General features: G+C 41.3%; 1 protein-coding gene across 5 annotated transcripts in view; it reads left to right on the top strand.

Annotated features, from left to right (window-relative positions):
- Positions 1–22724, top strand: part of plce1 (phospholipase C, epsilon 1) — a 418731-nt gene that overhangs the window by 340848 nt on the left and 55159 nt on the right. For all 5 annotated transcript variants that reach the window (XM_041209226.1, XM_041209229.1, XM_041209227.1 and 2 more), the window contains 10 exons: positions 5091–5250; positions 7292–7414; positions 7600–7736; positions 9254–9486; positions 11211–11272; positions 11854–12019; positions 13216–13323; positions 13426–13542; positions 13633–13791; positions 17007–17136. In XM_041209226.1, the coding sequence (XP_041065160.1) occupies positions 5091–5250; positions 7292–7414; positions 7600–7736; positions 9254–9486; positions 11211–11272; positions 11854–12019; positions 13216–13323; positions 13426–13542; positions 13633–13791; positions 17007–17136 (1395 nt within the window). The remainder of the gene's footprint in view (positions 1–5090; positions 5251–7291; positions 7415–7599; positions 7737–9253; positions 9487–11210; positions 11273–11853; positions 12020–13215; positions 13324–13425; positions 13543–13632; positions 13792–17006; positions 17137–22724) is intronic.

Genomic DNA, 22724 nt, shown 5'->3' with positions numbered 1-22724 from the left:
GAAATTAGTAACACTATATATGATCACTAATGCCTCTTTCTCAACTTGAGTAATTTTACTTTAACTTTGTTAAAGTACATGAAACATATGTGACAGGCTTCTTCACACTGTCTTCAATTATGTGAGATAACATCACACTTAATCTCTGTGGTGAGCCATCGCATGTTAAAACCAATTTTTTCTTCAGATTTTGGCAGGTCAAAACAACATCTCTAGCCAGTACTTTCTTCACTTCTTCAAACGCTTTCTGACACTCCACAGACCATTCACAATTTATTCCATCTTTGAGCATTTGATACAGTGGAGCGAATGTGAAATCTAAGTCAGGACTTAGAATAGTACAAAACAATCCCTATGAGTGTTCTAAGTTCTTCTATGTTCTCTGCTTTCAAAATCCCCTTGACCTTCCCCTGCATTGGGTGGATACCTTCACCATTTATTTGGTGATTCAGGTATGTTACACTTGACATCATGAAGCAACACGTGCTGTTTAGCCTTGATGCCTTATTCTTAAAGTTGATCTAGGACTTTATTCGATGTTACAATGTGCTCCTTCTCTATCTTACCGCTAATTAAAATGTCATCTAAGAATAAGCACACTTTTTTCATCCCTTATAGTACCGGATCCATGATGCTATGGAACACTGCAGGAGCAGTCGACATCCCAAATGGTTACCTTACATACAGATATAACCCTTTGTGTTTGAATGGTAAACAGTTACTTGCTCTTGTGAGTTAGTTCTATTTGCAAATATGCATTTGACAAATTTATCTTAAACACCTTTCCATTGGCTAAATTAGAAAACAAATCTTCATTGGTAGACAGTGGGTAAGTAATCACCTTATTTAGCGTTTGTTTATCATCTTCACAAATCCAAACGGATATGTCTGCTTTTTCAACTTCTACAATGGGTTGCAGTCCATTCACTGCTCTTTGCTTTAACTGCCCCTGATCTTTCTGATCTATTTGGTACTTTACTTACTGCTCCTAATTGTGTGTAAGCCTTGCAAAATATCAGCTGTACATTGTCCTTTATCTTGACTGCAGCCTTGTGTTGCCTGATTTTATCATTTAGTCCTCCTTGCTCAAAGAACACTTTGTACTCTCTTAGTATTCCTCAATATCAGACGTACACTTATTGATCCCTATTGCAAATAACTCAGCCCAGTTTAACCTAAGCTAATTCCTTCCCATCATGGAGACCTTGTTCCCTTCTACTACTGCCAATGGCAAGTGATAGGATGTATCATCTTATTCCACCCAAACCCTGGAATACTGTTATTGGAATAACTAGTTAGTTTCACACTAGTTTTTCGAGGGGAATGTAATTTAGGGACTACTTGTACTGTCATTCTGACGTAACAGACACAACTGCAGCTATATCATTGATGGGAGTAAGTTGTGAATCTTTGACTCATTTCTGCTAACAGTGCTGCGATTATATCTCATTGCTCTCATCTACTATGTGCTGTTTTTCTTGCTCTCTGACTGAATACAACTCTTGATCTTCCTGTTCAATAACATCAGCTTCTCTTTCCATATCTACCATATGTGCATTTGAGGGTTTCTAGACGTGAACTAACTTTAGATCTACCATGACCTCGACCTGCTGCATGGCTGTGACCTGTAGCTTTACCATGACCTTGAGCATTACTGTTTCCTCTACTCCTGCATGCCATCTGGATATGACCGGGTTTCCCACAGGCAAAGCACTTTGACTGGGAATGGGGGCATTTAAATGGTTGGTGGCTACCATGGCAACAGTAGCATCTACATTTCTGACTCTGAGACTTTGAACTTTGCCGTGGTCTGGATTTCTCTGAAATCTGGTGGACCTGCCGGCTCAGGAAAAGAACTCCCTTGCAAATTGCGATGATCTCTTTCTGTCATTTCCATGGCTGTGGCCTCATTGCAGGCCTCCTTCACATGAGCATATTGCCTTGGCTCACAAGCTTGGCCTGGATTTTATTGTTGTTTTGGCCTCCTGTGAACACCTCTCTAAGGTTGAATTCTAAGATTGTGCCATATGCACAGTGACAAGAGAGCTTCTTTAATTCGAGAATGTATCTGAAACAATCTCAATTGTCAACTGCTTCTTTTCATGGAATGTAACTCTGTGCAATTTCATTGCTAGCCATGCCATAATGAGTCCAGAATCTCCTTGATTTCAGAATGGTCCATAGTACTGGGCTCTCATGGGCAACATCGGTTACACACCAGATCGAAAGCATCTGATCCCATCACGGTGAAGAAAATATTTACTTTAACCTCATCTCCTATTTTATTTGCTTTCAGCCAAATATATAACCTTCATTTGTAATTAGACAGTCCATTTTGTTAGGGGTGAATTCCACCTATTTGACCCAAATATTCCTTCAATGCCATTTTTTTTCAGTTATGTGCTCTGCTGACTCACTTTGTACCTGAATATGATGTGCTAACGAAGCGATCTTTCAAACATCCCAAAATCAACTTTTTAAGAGTTTTAAAAAGTGTGTCATAATGTTCGTCAGTTCTTAATTTCTCAAATGAAATGTTTAAAAGATCTATACTATCTTTGTTTCTATCTTTCTGTTGTATGTTGCACTGAGAAAAACTCACCATGTGGATTAACAGCAGACAGCTATTATTGACCTAACTTTATTTACACCTCCCCAACAAAAGAGGGCAGCAGAGAGGGCAATATAGCAAAATGCTCAGACCTTGTAATACACTACAAAACTCATGGGTTCTATGAAGCAGCTCATGCCTAAAATAATTAAAGAAAATCAGGGAGAAAGCTGAAGTTAACATTAAAGAAACTCTTTTAAAAAAGGGGCCGTACTTATGATTGAAAGGTATCAAATGCTAACATATTATTCAGCAAAGGCATTGCTATGGTTGGCTGGTTATATTTGGTAATGTGGGGCGGGGGTGACAGGATGCTGTGGTTGGCTGCTTATGTTAGCGAGGGCTGTGGTTGGCTAATTGGTTATGCCAATTGGCTAGCTGTAGCAGGCGGCTTTGGTTGGCTGGCTGTGACAAGGTGTTTCTGGTTAGCTGGTTACCTGTTCCAGGTTTCTATGCACCTGTACTCTGTGCATCAGTACTGCTTTCTGTGTAGCTGCCACCTGAGAGTCTGTGTTAACAAGAACGGCTTGCACTTATATAGCACTTTTCACAACCACCAGACATTGCAAAGTGCTTTACAGCCAATGAAGGACTTTTTGAACTGTAGTCACTGTTGTAATGCAGGAAATACAGCAGCTAATTTACATTCCACTAACTCCCACAACTTGTAAAGTGATAATGACCAGATAACCTGTTTTAGGGATGTTGATTGAGGGATCAGTATTGGCAAGGACACTGGGGATAACTCCTCTGCTTTTCTTCGAAATAGTGCCAGTGGGATCTTTCACATCCACCCGAGCAGGCAGGTGGACCCTCAGTTTAACATCTCATTTGGAAGACGGCACCTCTGACAGTGCCGCACTCCCTCTGCTGCACTGGAGGGTCAATCTTAATTTTTGTGCTCAAGCCCTTGTGTGGGACTTGAACCCACAAACTTGTAATTCAGAGGCAAGCATGAATTCGAACTGAACTGAGCCATGGCTGATAATTTGTAGATATAGTGCTGTTCCCTTAAACCTGGGTCTTTTTAATTTAAAAATTGCTGCTCTTCCACTTTTCAATAAGGCACAGATCAATGTTGTGTATGGACATATTCAGCAAGGAAGGATCAATGTTGTGCTGAAACATATTTAAACTGGGGAGGGTTCAGTGTTGTGTATTTGCATATTAAACAGGGGAAGGATCAGTGTTTTGCATTAAAAAGGGAAGGGGTCAATATTGCAAGTGAACATATCAAACAGGGGCAAAAACAAAAATACCTGGAAAAACTCAGCAGGTCTGACAGCATCTGCGGAGAGGAACACAGTTAACTTTTCGAGTCCGTATGACTCTTCAACAGAACAGGGGAGCTTGCTTGACACGTTCAGAGCTGGAGTGGTTGCTACTAACCCTCACAGCTGCCCAGTAGTCACTGTCTGTTACAAGAACAAAAATTGCTGGAAAAACTCAGCAGGTCTGGCAGCATCTGTGGAGAGGAAGACAGAGTTAATGTTTCGAGTCCGTATGACTCCTCTTCAGTCACTGTCTGTTACTTGATATAACTGCCTATTTAATGCATTGAGCCACCTTGAAATCCAGGCAGAAACTTGTCTTGCTGAACTGTGGCTACTGATTTGCCATCTGTTGCTGTGTGTGGGAGACTGGAGTGGGAGGGGGAAGGAGAGTTCTCCACTGGATGGAAAAACACCACAGAACAGGTAAACCGGACCAATGGGAATTTGGAGCGATAGACTCTTACTAGTATATGCATTCTGTCTAATTTGAAATCAATGACCTGTGCACAGTGCAAATTACTGATTTTATGGATCTTTTAATCCATTTTCTGTCTCCTAAAGCTCAAGCCTTATTTTATCAAATTTTATTCTGCTAACAACAGATCTAATTCCTCCATCTCCATTTCCATCAGATTCTGTGCTGTGCTCTGATACCAACTCTGCTAGTCTACTTCCCACTTTATAGTTTAAACTCCGCACACTGTGCACAACTGTTTACCTTGCCTCCTGGATATAGTGTTTTATGGAGGGAAAGATGGATGTGGAGTTAGTCTCCATCAGTGGATATTAAAACTTTTCAGATCAAGGCCTTTAATAAGAAATTGGACAAATATCTGGTGAGTGTGGGGTTGGCAGTTATGAATAATTTGTGGAAGGCAATGGTTCCTGTGCTGGTTGGCAGTGAGTACAGTAAAAGGGTTTAGTGCAGAAATGCAATGTTACATTTCAGTGCTAATTTGCAAGATTTGATTGCAATGTTAGATTGATATTCTTAAAGTCAAAGTTTTTCTGTTTTTAACAAAGCCATTAAGTTTTGTTGCTTCAGAGAATGAATAAAATCGATCAAGTTTCCCAAAACTTGTTGTATTTCGTGAGGTTTGAAGTTAGAACTTGAAGAAAGTAAAATGATATGAGCTAGAAAACAATGAATTAAGCATGATCTATTTAATCTATTGGACACGTTTATCCTTTCAATGCCTTTTTAGATCTGAGCATCTCAATGGGTTCTCCTGGTTCCTATACACTCCCTACAAGAGCTCGTTCTCTCACCACCCCATGTTCCGCCTCATTGGGCCCTCCAACATCAACTCCAGTGAGGCCCGCCTCTTCTCCGGTCCTGTCAACTGTCAACAAGGCCAAAGCTGGGTAAGAGAAAAATAAATGGTCATGATATGCTCTCACATTTTGCTATTAATACAACACATCCTAAGATTAAATAATTCATGTGTAAAACAACTTTAAAAACTGCGGAGAAAGCCAAAGCAATTTAAACCAATTGTGTTGCAAAGTCATTGTTTATTTGCAAATATAATTCATTATTCAGTGGCTATTCAGAGGCTAGCGTCATGAGGCGAGACTTGAGATATTAAGAGTACATACATGGGGGCAGCCAAGGTTAAGAGAAGATTTGAACTGAGAATTTGAAAATTATAAAATGTTTTGAAAGGGTAAATATGAATCACTGTCCCATTTGTTTAAAGTGTCAATGAAGGATCAATAGTGTAGATAAGAAGTTGGGAGAAATTGCTTTATTCTGAGAATTATTGAAGAATAGCATTCTTTGCCACAGGCAATTGTCCACACGCAGGACCTTATCATCTTTTAATGGAAAAGTAGATAAACATTTGAAGCTGAATATAATACAGACTGCAGTGGGAGGACCTTATCAAGACATGATGAACTTAACAGATGCCTTTTGTGCTGTAAGCTTCTATAGTTAAATGATTATAGTGTCTGCCAATAGATAAAGGACTCCATAAGTTGTGCATCAGGTATAAACAAAACTCAAGATCATCTGTATTTAACTTTGTAAAGTTCAACAATATTTCAATATATTTGTGAAACAGCAGCTACTTGTCATGTGGGAACATGGTTATTAATATATTCAATGCAGTTATGTTCTATTATGACATCCTTGCTTATTAGCACTATATCTTAGGTCACCATGATTATCCTTGCCAAACTAGTCGCCTCTTCAAAACAGCTGATAAACTACAAAAGAAATTTTATTAGTCATCATAATGCAGGCAGCTCCCCATATGATAACAGAAACTAACAGATAAGCGAAGTTCCTCAGAAGCAAGGATCTCTCTGATTTTGGGCTTTCTTTGCATTGAATTCCATTACATCAGCTCCAGAATAACTCAACAGAAGCTCATTTTTTAAAAAAAAAGCAAAATACTGCAGGTACTTTAAAACTTCTTTAAAACAGATAATGCTGGAAATGTTCAGCAGGTCAGGCAGCCTCTAGAGAGAGAAACAAAGTTAACATTTCAGTTTGAACTTTCATCAGAATTGGAAAAAAAAAGAAAATGTAACAGGTTTTGAGATCATCTCTTATGTCATTTAGCCCCTCCTGGCTTCCATCCTATCACAGGCCCTTTCTTTTGTTCTTTACCAGCCTTCCCCCTTCCCTGCCTCTCTATTTTATAACTCAGCACTGCCTTGAAAGAAAAGCATGCCTCATGCTTTCTTTCACATGGAAGACTGACAGCCACAAGTCAAGGTTACAGACTTTCTCTGTTGGTCCATTCAATAAGGTAGAATGTAGACTTCAGTAAATCATAGGAGTAAACACACAGAAAATGCACCCATCCTACAATAATGGAATGTCAAACAATAACGCAATCTCTGCTTTTCAATTTTTGGAATAAATGAGAAATGATTAACTGTAATTACAGATTCCTTGTGCAGTATCGCTTTTCTGGCTACCTCCAGATCTTAGTTAGCACGTTACTTTGGCCACCACATATGTACCAACCATCACATATAGCAGGAAAATCCTATTCATGCAAATTCACCCACTATATGCGATGGAAAATGTATCACAATAGAACAAAAGCAAACAGGCCTGTGTTACAGGTTATTAATATCTTATAGTTTAACAAATACCTTGCTGAATTTAGCTCTGAAGCTTTAACAATTAATAACTTAACCAAATTCCTTTCATGTAGATGAAGTCTCAAGTGTTATCAGCTGCTGATGGCTTTACAGTGCTGAATTCTTTCAGGTCCTACTTGACCTGGCATTGCAACAGCTAACTGAAGGCATATTTTACACTGATAATATGCATTGAGGCTGACATGCTGCTTAGAGTCCAAGATAATACGATTTTTACTCCGAGATAATCACTGTCCACTTGCTGTTGTCTTAACTGTTTTATGTTTGTTATTTGGACCCCACTTAGCACAAGAGGGAGTAATAGCTGGCATGGTCGTGTGAAAGGAGGGCTGAAAGGATTCCAAGACTTCATGGTCTCTGATAGCAACATGAGCTTCATTGAATTTGTTGAACTTTTCAAATCATTCAGGTAAATATGATCACAATGTAAGACTGAAATATTTTCATCATTTTCATTTTGATGACAAGCTAATTAATGTTAGAAAGCAGACACTGTAACTGGGCTTAAAACCCAACTGTTTGAAAAATGTTCTTATCTGAGTGGATTGTTAATTCGTGCTTAGTGAGTGTGTATGTTTTTGTTTGTGGAATTAGTGTACGAAGTCGGAAGGACTTGAAGGATCTCTTTGACATTTACTCTGTATCGTGTAACCGTTCTGGCTCGGAATCCACCCCATTGTACACAAACCTAACCATAGATGACAAGATCAGTGGGCTGCAGCCTGACCTAGGTCAGTGATCTCTAGCAATATTACTTTGATCATTTACTTGGTGCTTTTATATGCCATATTGAAGTTTGTAACGTTAAAGGGAAATAAACTTTGTGGCAGAAATGTTCAGAATATTTGTTTGTTTAACAAGACATTAAACAATGAGTTAAACCCCAGACCAGTGCATCATCTGCACCTGACATACAAAAAGTAGATCTCTTCCAGCTCTTACTCTTATACAAGGCTTAATTGCCAATCAATTTGATTGGGACTTTCTGGCCCCGTCATGGCGGGACCCGCCGCAGGAGATTTGGCAGCCCAGCCAAAAGTCATTGACTTTCAGCAGGACAGGATGATCCCAGCTGGGCCAGATAATTCTGCCCTTTATCCTCAAAGGGCTCTGTTGTACATTAGGACCTGGCTATAATGTTGTTATTGGGAATCTCCAAAAAAAACTTTCCCTGTTCAGCAGACAGAGCTTCTGGGAGAATGGCCCGACTATTATATCCCTTTCTAGCAAACAAGTTAATCTCCCTTGGCACTATGGCTAAATGCAGCCCACAGTGCATTAATGAGCCATAAGCATCTCAAGGATTTGAGCACTGGTCCCTGCTGGCTGGCTGATTTCACTGGGGTGGGCCTGGGGTTGGAGGGGGTGGGGTTTTGGCAGCAGTTGGCATCAGCATCTTTGGTTTTGAGAGAGGGAATTTCATATCCAATCCTTTGCTCATGACCCTTTATCTCTTCATTTTCCAAACATTTAACCTTTTTGAAAGCTGTTGTGGATTTTCTGCTTCCAACATTGTTTCTGATGGGATATTTCTTGTCCTAGCAATCCTCTTCAGAAAAGTGTTCGTCTAACATACATACCCCTTTATTACTTAACGGAAATGGTACATGCATTGAATGAGGAGCAGCAGGAGGGACAGATACACAGAGAGGAGGAGAAAGACCAACATGTACAAAATGATAGAGAGAGACATACAGAGAAAGAAAGAGCAGGAGAGACAAATACACAGATAGGAAGTGGCATGGTGCACAGAAGATAATTGGAAACAATTAAATGTTGAACTTCCCAATGATTTTAAGAATAGGAACTGCCATTGGTAAGGTTACTATCAAGCGCTTATCCCAATTGTACCAAAATTGTCCCATTGGTGTTTAAAAGAGATTTTTATCTGTCTATTTTAAAAGATAAACATTCTGTTAACAGAGCAAATTGGTACCAGTAGCTAAATGTTCATGTAATAACTGCTGCCAATAATTATTCTGTGCTTCTTCTTTTAAACCCATTTCATTTTCGATTGAGCTCTATGTCCATCTCAGTCACTTGGAACAGGAATTATAAAATGAATATCAATAAAGTTAGTTAGAGTAAGTTACTTTGAGGAAGAAAGGTCACAAAACTTTTAACAAGAATTGATTCTAATTTGTGTTCAGATGTTTAACTAAAAAGCAGTTTAAACTATATTTTTAGTGGTCAGCATTGAGGTATAATTAATAATAAAGAATAATAAATTCTAATCTTGTCTGTCCAGACCTTTTGACAAGAAACGTATCTGACCTTGGTCTGTTTATAAAGAGTCGACAGCAAATATCAGACAATCAGAGACAGATTTCGGATTACATTGCTGCTACTAGCATAGTCACCAATCGAGTGGAAATTGCTTCCCTGGGAGAGAGCGGAATGGGAATTCAACAACTGAATGACTTCCTGGTAAACTGTCAAGGAGAGAACCACACGTACGATGAGATCCTCAGCATTATCCAGGTTTGAGAGATTTGTTGAACTAAAGCAAACAATTACGAAAGCAAATTATATGTTAAACCTTTATTACAAAAAGATTAAAGTATAAGACATCAAACTGCAGTTATCGAGGATCTTGGTAAGACTATGTCTGGAGTACTGTGTACAGTTTTGGCCTCCTTACCAGAGGATGTGTCTGCCTTAGAAAGCGAGCAATGAAGTTTCACAAGATTGATTCCTAGGATTAGGGGGGCATTGTCCTATGAGTAGAGATTGAGTAGACTAGGCCTATATTCTCTAGAGTTTGGAAGAATGAAAGAAGGTCTCATTGAAATGTTTTAAATTTTTAAGGGTCATGACAGGTTGCTGGGAGGATGTTTTCCCTAGCTGGGGAGTCTAGAACTGTTGGGTCACAGTCTCATAATAAGGTGTTAGCCATTTAGGACTGACATGATGAGAAATATCTTTGCTCAAAGGGTTGTGCACTTTTTGAATTTTCTACTCCAGAGGCCTCATTTAGCATATTCAAAATAGAGGTCGATAGATTTTTGGGTATCATGGAAATTAAGGGATACAGGGATGGTACAGGAAGGCGGAGTTGAGATAGAAGATCAGCCATGATCTTACTGAATGGCAGAGCAAGCTCAAAGGACTGAATGGCCTACTACTGCTCCTATTTATTATGTCCTTAAAGATACCTCAGCAATGTATGTAAAACAGGAGCATACATCTGAACTGGACACATTTGAGTAGTGTTGCACTGACTTTACACATGTGTAAGTTGTGTCTCCAAAATGCAATGGATGTAAATGCACTGATTACTACACTATTGTTATCCTCTTATCTTCTGTGTTAGCCTCCTGATGGATGATATTTACATGTTTATGCACTTTCCTGTCGTATTATGAGGTGAAATGCTTACAGGAGTGGTGAATGGAAGTCCTTTTCCATGTTGCACTCATTGGCAACACAAGATGCTTGAAATGAAATGGAACTTTTTCCAGAATTACCCTTGCTATGTAGTCAAGGCGATTACAGAAGAGCATCTCGTGTTGCTCCAGTGGATGCTCTCAATTTTCTATTCAGCCGATCATTATGCCGATCACATTGAGATTGACAGATAAACATAAATCGTGCTTAACCTGAAGGCAGTTTTGTTCTGTAGATTTATGCCGCCTGGGAGTTGGATGAAAATTGCCAACTAATTTTACGTGGGACCCATGACAGCAGATAAAGAGATAGAGAAGATCCTCTCACCCCATCAGCCAGAACCCACAAGAAAGAGGATGTTTTGTTAACCTTGGGTTGTCCAAACAGTAACCTGCAGCCAACTTGAAGCCCCTGAGAGCTGGCAATCAAGCCCTTCAAGTCCATGCAACTTAATCTTGTTTTACACATTTTTCTCATTCACTGGTTTGTCCTGCTGGGAATATAGTGAGTCTGAAGATTTGGCACTGTTGTCCGTTAAGCCAGTATGAGTAGGGGTGACTTCTGATAACCAACAAAAACATTTATATGAGGCCCTCAAAGTTCCACTTTACACACCAATGGAGCCTACAGACAAAAAAATCCAGCACTAACCTATTACGATATCCAGTAGCAGTAGCAGACATGATAATGAATTCTATGAAATGATGCATTTTATGATTATTTTTGTAGAATACAACAATGTATAAACTTGATGTAACTCTATCCATCAGATAAACAGTGCTATGTATTGGAAAAATAATATATTCATTCCCTTTTAGAAATTTGAGCCATCAGTCAACATGCGCCAACAGGGATTGATGTCATTTGAGGGCTTTGCAAGGTAATGCATGGTTTTGTTAGACTGCTATTTGAGAAAAGGCCATTAAGCCCATAGACACTTGGCTGCATCCTTTGGCTGGTTCCAGCCATCTGCACTAACCAGTATTTTATCAGTGTTGACCAATCATCTTTCTAGCCATTTTTCATCTTGAAGGCTTGACTTTTCATCTGCTGTCTGTAAATGGATGAAAAGTCGAGCCCTGGTCAAGGAGTCCTCCAAAATTACCACGCCCACTACCACCAAACACCTTCCCTTTCAGATTCCAAGAGGTCACCATTGCCCCACACTCTGCTAGGCAGTGTTTTGGCATGGGCTGCTGCCAATTAATAATTCATGTGCAGGATTTTCCCAATGTTCATGGTTCTTTCCCCAGAGCAGAGAATGAGGTGTGAAGTAGAAGGGGGCTGGGTGGAATGTTATGGAGAAAGAGAAACAAGGGGAGTAGTAATGCTTATACATATTTTATAACATTAACAATATCTGAAAACAACTTTATTGTGTTTATATAAAAGGTGCTTTGTAACTTTTATATACTGGGTTTTAATTGTATACACTTACATTTTACAAAATACTATATTCAGGTTTCTAATGGACAAGGAGAATGTTGCTTCAAAGAATGATGAATCCCAAATTAATGTTGAGGATTTACAGTATCCGCTTTCGTATTATTACATTGAATCCTCTCATAACACTTATCTCACTGGGCATCAACTTAAAGGAGAATCCTCAGTGGAACTTTACAGCCAGGTATCAGATTTTTAATACCTGTCTCTCCTCCTCCTCTAGTGTATCGATGTCTTTTCCGACTTGGTTTTTCTATGTACATTTCAGTCTCTCTTTTTTGCCTTTGTCTGTTTCCTGCATCTGTGTCCCTCTGTCTGGCTATCTTTTGGGGTGAATTTTACAGCCACCCGCCAGGCGTGTTTTTGGCGTGGGAGGCAAGTAAGATATGATGAGCGACAAGCCCATTACCTTCCTGACCACCCCTAACCCGTTCCTCATAATATGATAGGTGGATAAAGCACCCACTAGCCTGGCTTAGGCTTATTAGGCCCTTAACTGACCAATTAAGGGGCAATTAAAGGCTTAATTCTGCCTCCACTGCCATAAAACAGTTGGCAATGGAAGGCGGATGAGAGTGGACAGGCCATTTTTTTCACTAACTTTGGTGAACCTCCTTTGGGGGCGGTGCCCTGTGCGTATTGAGGCACCTCTCAAGATGGTGCACCTCCCCCTCATTATGCCTCCCTCCCTGGCCTCTAAAACCCGACTGTCCAGCCCCCATCCATCCCTCCCTAGGGTGCCTGACCCTTTCCCACCCAAAAATCCCAGACTTGCCCAAGTCCAGATACCATGCTATCTTCTTTGTAGGACTGCTCGCAGTCCCAGCAGTCCCCACTACTGAGTTTTGGTGTTATTAGGACTGCAAGAACTGCAGGCCAATCTGATTGGCTGGCTGCTCTTGAGGGTGGGGCTTCCTTTGATTGAGGGGTGGAAGCTTTTTTTTAATGGTCAGAAAATTAAATGTTTTATTTATACACCAGGTACAGAATTCACGAAGTATATCCTTTTGTCTCCATTTCCCAGTGTGCATTGGAGGAGCAATCCTGTCACTCATTCCAAGTTTCCTGTGCAAGAATTTATTTGGTTTCGCACTTGCAAACACACCAACATTGCTCATGGTTTCAAATGCCTTCATGGCATCATATTTAGGCTGCCTGTGGCTTAATATCATTGCAAGACAACCTGTTTTAGAGTTGATCGCTTTACAAGCAATATGCCCCCACGCCCATAAAATTCACCCCCTTGTTCTTACTCCCTGGCTCTCTATGTCCCTTGCCTCTATTTCTCTCCCTCACTCTCTCTTTCTCTCTCAGTTTACATGCACTTCATGAAAACTCCATGACTTCCCCAGTTAATTAGTATCTCTTTCCCATATTCAGGTGCTGTTGCAGGGATGCCGGAGTGTAGAGCTGGACTGCTGGGATGGAGATGATGGCATGCCAATCATATATCATGGGCACACTCTCACCACAAAGATCCCATTTAAGGTGCAATTCGATTTGGTTGCTTTTGGCTTGTGTGTTAAAAATGAATATCCATCAATGATTATCAGTCTCATAGCCATTCAAATTTTGTGTTTTCCCTTGCAGGATGTTGTCGAATCGATCAATCGCAGTGCCTTTGTAAACTCTGAGATGCCAGTTATTTTATCAATAGAGAATCACTGCTCACTGCCTCAGCAGCGGAAAATGGCAGAAATAGTTAAGGTAAGTATGACATCTCTCCAGGAGCAGGTGACCAGTAGCAGCTGCTGGCTGAGCTCAAACCTCCTTTCACGGAGCTCTCTGTTTCTTTAGAATATATTTGGAGACAAGCTGGTGACAAAATTTTTGTTTGAGAGTGACTTTGCGGATAATCCAATGCTCCCATCAGTGTGGCAACTCAAAGGAAAAATCCTCCTCAAAAACAAGAAACTGAAAGCCCATCAGACTCCAGTGGATATTCTTAAACAAAAGGTAAACTTTGTTTGAACTTTTCAGGTGGATTGAAATGATAATTTACATTACCTGCTAGTCTCGAAAAATCATCATGTTGGTGTATTTTGTATCTATTGATATCAGATGCTGTTCTGAAAGTCCAGATGAAACCATGGAAATGCTCATTATCACCCTATGGGGTGATCAGACAAGGAAATGGAGGAGTAGAGATTTGCTTTGAGCAGTAGCGCAAAGTGGGTTAAAGTTTCATGGAACTGAAAATTAGTGGGCTGCAAAACATGTGCCCTGTGCCATACCACCCAAGACAAATTTCTACCTCAGTGCGTCAGAAGCTAACAGGACAGATTTTCCTGTTCCTGAGCTTGGATGTATTGAATTAATTTGGCTCAACACATGGAGGAAAATCAGGCTGGAGTGATTGCACACCAGTATGCGAGTCCATCTTATTTTACATCCATTCATTGAAATGGACCAAAGAGGAAGGCAGGCAAAGCCTCCTCCATTGATTTTCACCCATGCTCCATATCCAGGGAATCCAGTGACTCCTGGCAAAGGAACAGGAAAATCTGCCTCACTGTTTCCCTACTAAAAATTTATTTCAAACAGCTGGTCACATGAGCTGGAACTGAAGCAAATTCTCAGGGTGGCCAATGTTGCTATTGGGACTTTTGAACAACTCAATGCAACTTAACGGGTTTGGGTCCATAATCCATAACTCCTCCTACTAAAGCAATAAATCTTCGAGACCAGGCCTTGTGAAGGAAGTGAAAAATCTCACACTGGTGCTGTTAGGAGTGCTTCCCTGAGGACATTAGGGGTCACAGGAAAGATACCTTTACTCTGCAGACAGTTTATATCTGACTTGGAAGTGATTGATGCAGATCCTCAAGGACAACTGGGAAAAGTGTTCCACATCCAGTGCTCACACTTTGTTAAGTATCAACACACAGCCTAAGCCTTTAATTTTTTTTCTTTATTCCTTAATGGGATGTGGGTATTGCTGTTAAGACCAGCATTTGTTGTCCATCCCTAATTGTCATTAAGAGTCAACCACACTGAAGTGGATCTGAAGTCACATGTAGGCCAGACCAAGTAAAAATGGCAGATTTCCTTCCCTAAAGGGTGTTAGTGAACCAGATGAGCTTTTACAACGTTTGATAGCTTCATGGCACCATTACTGAGACTAGCTTCCAATTCCAGATTTTTTTTCATTTATTAATTGAATGTAAATCCCACCAGCTGCTGTGCTGTGATTTGAATACGTGTCCCATTCATTAGTTTGGGCGCCTGTATTTCTAGACCAGTGACCTTCCCAAAAATCCTCTAAGATGCTGAAGCCTATTATTAAGGAAGTCTTAACAATACACTTAGAAAATCAATATATGATCAGTCAGAGTCAATGTGGTTTTATGAAAAGATATCATGCTTGACAAATTATTAGAGTTATTTGAGGATGTAACATTTTTTTAAAATTTATTCGTTCATGGGATGTGGGCATTGCTGGCTAGACCAGCATTTATTGCCCATCCTCAGTTGTCCTTGAGAAGGTGATGGTGAGTCGGAGATGTCAGTATTTGTAGAATGCTTACATTTCCAAAAGGCATTTGATAAGGTGCCGCACAAAAGTTTATTATGCATGATAAGGGCATGGAGTTGAGTGCAATATATTAATATGGTCAGGAAACAGCATGGGAATAAACAGGGCTTTTTCAAGTTGGCAGGCTGTAAATAATGGAGTGCCACAAGTATTAGTGCTGGGGGCTCAGCTATTTACAATCTATATTAATGACTTAGTCCAAGAGACCGAGAGTAACGTACCCAAGTTTGCAGATGATACAAAGCTAGGTGGGAATGTAAGCTGTGAGGAGAACACAGAGGCTACAGAGAAATATAGACAAGTTATGTGAGTAGACAAAATGTGACAGATGGAGTATAACATGAGGAAAGGTGAGGTTATTTAGTAGTAAGAATAGAAAAGCAGAATATATTTTTTTAAAGTGTGGAACTTCTAAATGTTGAGTTTCAGAGAAACTTGGGTATACTTGTACAAGGAGCAGAGAAAGTTAGTATGCAGGTATAGCAAGCAATTAGGAAGCCAAATGGCAAACTAGCCTTTATTGCAAAGGAATTGGAGAACAAGAAGAAGGAAGTCTTACTACAATTGTACACGCCTTTGATGAGACCACACCCGGAGTATTGTGCACAGCTTTGGCCTCCGTATCTAATGATATACTTGCTTTGGAGGCAGTATAGTGAAGCTTCACTAGATTGATTCCTGGGATGATGGGATTGTCCTATGATGAGAAGCTGAGTAAATTGGATCTATACTCTCTGGAGTTTAGAGGCATGAGAGGTGATTTTATTAGAAACATACAAGATTCGGAAGAGGCTTGGCTAGCTGGGGACTATAAAGTTACTGTTTAATAACAGTATTGGCCAGTTATGACAAAGATGAGGAGAAATTTCTTCACTCAGAGGGTTGTTAGTCTTTAGAATTCTCTACATCAGAGGATTGTGGATGCTCCATCACTGAGCATAATTAAGGCTGAGATGGACAGATTTTTGGTGTCTCGGGAAATCCAAGGATAGGACGACTGGGTGGGAAATTGGAGTTGAGACAGAGGATCAGCCATAGTTGAATGGTGGAGCAGGCTCAAGGGGCCAAATTCTCTGCTCCTGCTCGTAGTTCTTATAGTCTTGATATTGTGCTGCTTTTCCCTCGTTGCCAATGAACTTGAAGTAAATGCAGAATGACTTACAAATAAACTCTCTATATCAAGTTCAGTCATCTTAAACATTGTAGCCCTAACTCTGACCCCTGCACCCTTTCAGTTTGGCTACCCTACAGGGACTGTGGGATTGCTGATTTTACATTGCTTCCAGGGTTTCTCTCAGTCCATCCAAGCTCTAAAAGAGACATCGTTTGAAGCTTTTGTTGCAGCATAGTAACAGGAGTAGCCCAGTCAGTCTCTGAAGCTGTGGCATTATTTAGTTGGGTCATGGCCGATCTGTATCTGAACACAGCCTACCACCTTGGTTCTGTAACACTTAATACACTTACCTGACAAAAATCTAGCAATCTTAACTTTGAAATTTTCAAGTGCTTGTAGCCTCAACAGCTTCTTGGGGGAGAAAGTTCCAGGTTTCCACTTGCTGGTGTTTTATGCTTGTCTTCGTACTTTGTAAGTGTGTGGCAGATATTGCTGTACTGACAGATGTGTTATATCCTTTAGGCACACCAGCTAGCAAACCTGCAGGCGCAGGCCAGTAATGGTGGCCCAACTGGCTCGGCTGCCCCCAACAATGATGAGGAAGATGATGAAGATGATGACTATGACTATGATTATGAATCTCTCTCCGACGGTACAAAGCATGTTGTGTTGGATCCTTTTATTCTTGATTTGAAATGATGGGTGAATATACGGGGGAGGGGGTTTGGAGGGGTGAAGATGATGTATTCCTCAGCCTTCCCCCGCCCCAGACGCAAAGTTAGCCGGCAACACATCAACTTGAAAATCTGACTGCACCACAGCAGTAATAAACTAGGGCAGCCTTAATGAGTTAAGAGTGGGACTTCTGCCCCTCAGGGACAGGAAGTCCCACCCTTGAGAGCAGCTGGTCAATCTGATTGGCAGGCAGCTCTGTAGTCCCAACAGCACCAGAAAACGGTAGTGGCCACTGCTGGGACTACAGGGAGTGCTGAGAAGATGGATACTGGATTCAGCTAAGTCTAGATATTTTGTTTGGGGACCTTTTTGTGACCCCAGCGAAGAAGGGGAGGGGGTTGGGTGTCAGGTTTTAGAGGCCAGAGAGAGTCATAAAACGGAAGTACGATCTTGGGGGTTTGCCCCTGATGGGCACACCCCCTAGCCCTGCCCCCCCCCCCCCCCCCACTTCCCCCAAAGGAGGTATAACCCCCCACTGCCTCCTGCCCACCTTTAGCCTGGGCTACTTGGCTTTCCTCTGCCTTCCCCAACCACATGTATTTTTGCGACAGGGATGGAATGAGGTCCTTTGGTGGCCATTAATTGGCCACTTAAGGATCTCACTAAGCCTAAGGCTGGGCGGGCTGCTTGAGGCCTTATCTGCCCCTTATACTATGGGGGACAGGTCAGGGAAGGCTAAAAGGCGTTGGGCTGGCCACCTGTTTTATTTTACGTGCTCATCCGCCTTCAAGTACACTGGCAGGGGAGTGGGCTGGGGAAGGGCATGGGGGAGGGCTGTAAAATTCACCCCAATATCTTTGGTTAAACCAGAAGAGCTGTCTCATTCTCACCTACCTGAGGGGGGTACATTGCTTGTTCAGATTAACAATCTTTGGAATTGTGTGTATTATATTGGTATGCTATTATAATAATCTCTGACTCCTTGAGATAGTTAATGATAAAGCTACCAACAAGATCAAGCAAAGTGGGAGAATTATTGGTGCTTTAGAAAGATCACAATGCAGAATGAATATAAGTGTGAACTGAGTGAGTAGGGCTTGATTTCTCACCACACTGCACACTGTATGATCACATTACAGTCTGTAGTGCTAGAAAATGAATGCCCACAGTTATCCACATGGACTTTCCCAATCTCAGAAACACTGTCAGAGGCCAGTTAGGACCATAGATGGATGAATCGTCCTCACACAAAGGCAGGTTAGGCAGAATTCAGTACCTTCTCTCCTCTAGTTCTGAGGAAGATTAGCAATAACTGACACTCGCCCCCCTCTCCCCCCCCCCTCCCCCAACTCTGAGTCAGTGAGAGGAGAAATGAAAATATACACAGACTAAGGAGTATTATTTACTTTTCCACCTTCCTTATATAATCTAATCTACAGCAACAAAAGCTAGCATTTAAATAGTGTCTTTAATTTAGGAAATTGGTACATGGTGCTCCACAGGGGTGTGGACTGGATGAGCATTGTCACCTCAGAAATGTTAGGAGAGGTGACTGAAAGCTGGGTGAAAGAGGTAGGTTTGGAAAATGGTTTTTAAAAGGGGATAGAGAGGTGGAGTTTCGGAAGGGAATTCCAGAGCTTTGGGCCTAGGCAGCTGAAAGCATGACCACCAGTGTCATAGACTCATAAGTTCACAGAAAGGCAATTTGGCCCATCAAATCCATGCCGACTCCCTGTAAAGCAGTCCAGTCAGTGCCATTATCCCGCTCTAGCCCTGTAGCCCTGCAAGTTTATTTTCCTCAAGCACACTTCAATTTGCTTTTGAAATCGATTGATCATCTCTGCTTCCACCACCCTCAGAGGCTACAAGTCGGGGGGTCATTACCACTTGCTGTGTTAAAAAGTTCTTCCTCACATCTTTTCCTTGAATCTCTTGTCGAATACCTTAAATCTGTGTCCCTGAGTCCTTGTACCATCAGCTAATAGGAACAGCTTTTCTTTGTCTACCTTATCTAAATCTGTAATAATTATGTGCGCCTCTATCAACCCCCTCACGACCTCCTTTGCTCCGAAGTTAACAACCCCAGCTTCCTCAACCTAATCTTGTGGTTAAATTCCCTCATCCCTGCAACCATTCTGATAAATCTTTGAAACCTCTCGAAGAGAGTGGTGACCAGAACTGGACGCAATACTCTAGCTTTATAAAGGTCCAGCTTAACTTCCCTGCATCATTACTCAATGCCTCTATTTATGAAGCCCAAGATACCATATGCTTTGCTAACTACTCTATCAATATGTTCTACCATCTTCAAAGACTTATGGACAAGAACCTCCGGGTCCCTCTTTCTTTGCACACTCTGTAGAACTGTGCCATTAATTATATATCGCTTCTCCTTATCCATTCTGCCAAAATGTACCACCTCACATTTCTCTTTACTAAGTTCCAGCTGCCACTTGTCTGCCCATTCTGAGCACTGAACCTTGGGGAACACCATTGTCTACCATCCTCCAGCCTGACAAACAATCATTTACTACAACTCACTCTTTAAGCCATTTTTTTATCCAAGCTGTTTTTCCTGCAAAACGAACTTATGTTCTGCGTTTTGCAAGGGGAGAAAAATTGTGTTCACAGAGACAGCAATGACAGTTGCGTATAGGCAGTGTGAGACCTACTTCTTTAGGAGTTGCAGCCATCAGTGAATTTCTCAGTAGTCACTTCACATTCTGCTGTTTCAATGGTACCTCATGATTGCAGTTGTCAGTTAATTAAAAGGACATTTCTGGTAATTGCTGAAAGAAAAGAGACGTTGAAGATTTTCACTTTGCTGTCACCAGAACAAGATGAAAAGCTTTGACAAGTCTCTTTTTTCAGCAAAGGACTGGTTCTGGTAATATTGCAAAGGTTAGGAGTAGAATATACAGTAGATTGCTGATATCCTTCTGTCCATAACTTTTGTTTCTGTTTTTCCTTCCTACGGCTCATTGTACTAGCCATCAGAAAGCAGAAATATGACAGCATAGATTTCTAGGATTTATTGAGTATTTTAATTAAATTGGAATCTTGCCTATGTTCTATGTTCAAAGCGTACCGTCTCTACTGTCAATGGTGTTGCTCAGTTGTGTGTTCCTCATACATTCTGCAAACATTCCCCATCACAAACTCCATTCCCTAGCCACTGACTCTATCCTTCTTACTCTTGCAAATGTCTAAGGCTGAACCAGACTGTTTGCGATCTTGGTGTCATATTCAATCCCAAGATGAGCATCCAACCACACATCCTTGCCAAGACTGAAGTACTACCTACTTCCACCTTCATAAAATTGCTCAACTTTGCAGCTGCTGCAGCTCATCTACTGCTGAAACCTTCGTTCATGCCTTTCTTACCTCTAGACTCGACTATTCCACTCCAGGCCGGCCTCCTACCTTGTGCCCTCCTGAAACTTGAGGTAATCCAAAACCCTCATCCTGTTGTCTTAACTCGAACTGAATCCTGTTTACCCATCAGCTGTGTTCTCCCTGACCTACATTGGCTCCCAGTTAAGGAATACCTCAATTTTAAAACTCCCATCCACATTTTTAAATTACTTCATGCCATTCTCCCATCACTCCCCTCCCAAACTCCCCCTCCCGCCCACCACCTACAATTTCAATAATCTCGTCTAGCCCCAAAACCTTCCGCCATATCTGTGCTCCTCCAATTCTGGCCTCTTGATCATCCCTGATTTTAATCGCATCACCATTGGCGCCCATGTTTTTAGCTGCCAAGGTCCTAAGCTCCGGAATCCCCTCGCTAAACCTCTCTGTCTCTTTTCCTCCTTCAAGATGTTCTTCAATACCTAATCTTAGGCCAAACCTTTGGTCATTGGCCCTAATATCTCCTTATGTGGCTCACCAGCTGTCCAGTTTTGTTTGTTGATGTTCCTGTGGTGAGCTTTTGGGACCTTTTACTGTTTTAAAAGCACTACATAAATACAAGTTGTTGTTGTTGTTCTTCTTCAGCAGTTACTCATTTTTTCTGCAGTTGACTAATATTTAATCTTGCTTAAACTCATTGTGCCAACTAATTTCTGATTCTTTGCTCTTATTCCCTTTCTGTCTTATTTTCTTCTCCTGTAGCTGATGCCCTTATTGCTTCCTTCTGTCCTGCTGTGAATGACCAAGAAGGTAAAAGCCCCAGTTTTGCCACTAATTAATGTCAAAGATACTCTAAGTGCTGCACTGTGGGGATGGGAAGGCTGGAGTGGGTTTGCCATCAATATTATCTTTAATACTCCTGTATTACCAAATGCAAATTTGATGTAGCATCTCCCATTTTGGAGATACTTTACCGTTTTGAAGGTATAATTGGGGAATCGATCCTCCAGTCCAGCCTCTCTCCGGGTTTGCTAGATCTGATCCAAAAGCAAAATACTGTGGATGCTGGCAATCTGAAATAAAAACAGGAAAATTCTGGAAATACTCAGCAGGAGAGGCAGCGTCTGTGGTTAACCTTTCAGATCTCTGGGCTTTCATCAGAAATGGGAAACGCTAGATATGTTATAGATTTTGAGCTGGTGAAAGAGGGAAGAGTTGGAATAAGAGGAAAAGGAAGACCTGTGATAAGCTGAAGACAGGAGAGATTAAATGTCAACAGTGTTGGTGTTGCAAAGTCAGAGTGATAAAGGGACACACAAGATCGACCTAGAGGAGGTATGAATGGTAGAATGATGGACTACTGATGTCAGAAAACCCAGGGGAAAAACAAGACAGTAAAACCAAAACCTACAGAGAGAATGGAAACTAAATGGGGGCAGAGATTATGGTCAGAAATCATTGAACTGAATGTTGAGCTTGGAAGGCTGTGAGGTACCTAATCAAAAGATGAAAGGTGCTCTTCCTCAAACTTGTACTGAGCCTCATTGGAACACTGCACGAGACGATCACAGAAAGATCAGCAAGAGTAAGGTGGAGAATTAAAATGACAGGTCACCAGAGGCTCAGAATTACAATTATGAGCTGAATAGAGGTGTCCTGCAAAGTAGTCACCCAAAATACATTTGGTCTCCCCATTGTAGAGCAGGCCACATTGTGAGCAAATACAGTATACTAAAGTGAAAGAAGTACATGCACATTTTCACCTGGAGGGAATGTTTGGGGTCTTGGACGGATCATTCTCCACTATTTCTGCCACCTCCAGCATGCTGGCACCACTGAACACATCTGCCCCTCCCCTTTCAGCAATCTGAAGGAACTGCTCCTTCCGCAACACTCTGGCCCATTCCTTAATTACCCCAACCCCCTTCCCTTCCCACATGTGTTTTTCCATGCAAGTACAAGAGATGCAACGCCTGCCCATTTACCTCTTGCCTCTCACCAGCCAAACACTTCTAAATCAGGACCTTAGATTTAGTAATTGGCTCTCCATCTCCATTCAGTGGGAAGCTCATCTAGGTCCTTGGACGCCAGAAAGATTCTGCCCATTAACATTGTTCCTTTCCCCCACAGATGCAGCCTGATCTGCTGAATATTTCCAGCATTTTCTGTTTTTATTTATGATGGATGTGATTGATGAGCCTGTTACTAGAA

This window comes from Carcharodon carcharias, chromosome 17 (genome assembly GCF_017639515.1).
Source record: "Carcharodon carcharias isolate sCarCar2 chromosome 17, sCarCar2.pri, whole genome shotgun sequence".
NCBI classification, from domain to species: domain Eukaryota; kingdom Metazoa; phylum Chordata; class Chondrichthyes; order Lamniformes; family Lamnidae; genus Carcharodon; species Carcharodon carcharias.
Note: the sequence above shows the minus strand (reverse complement) of the source record. Positions and strands in the feature narration are given on the sequence as shown.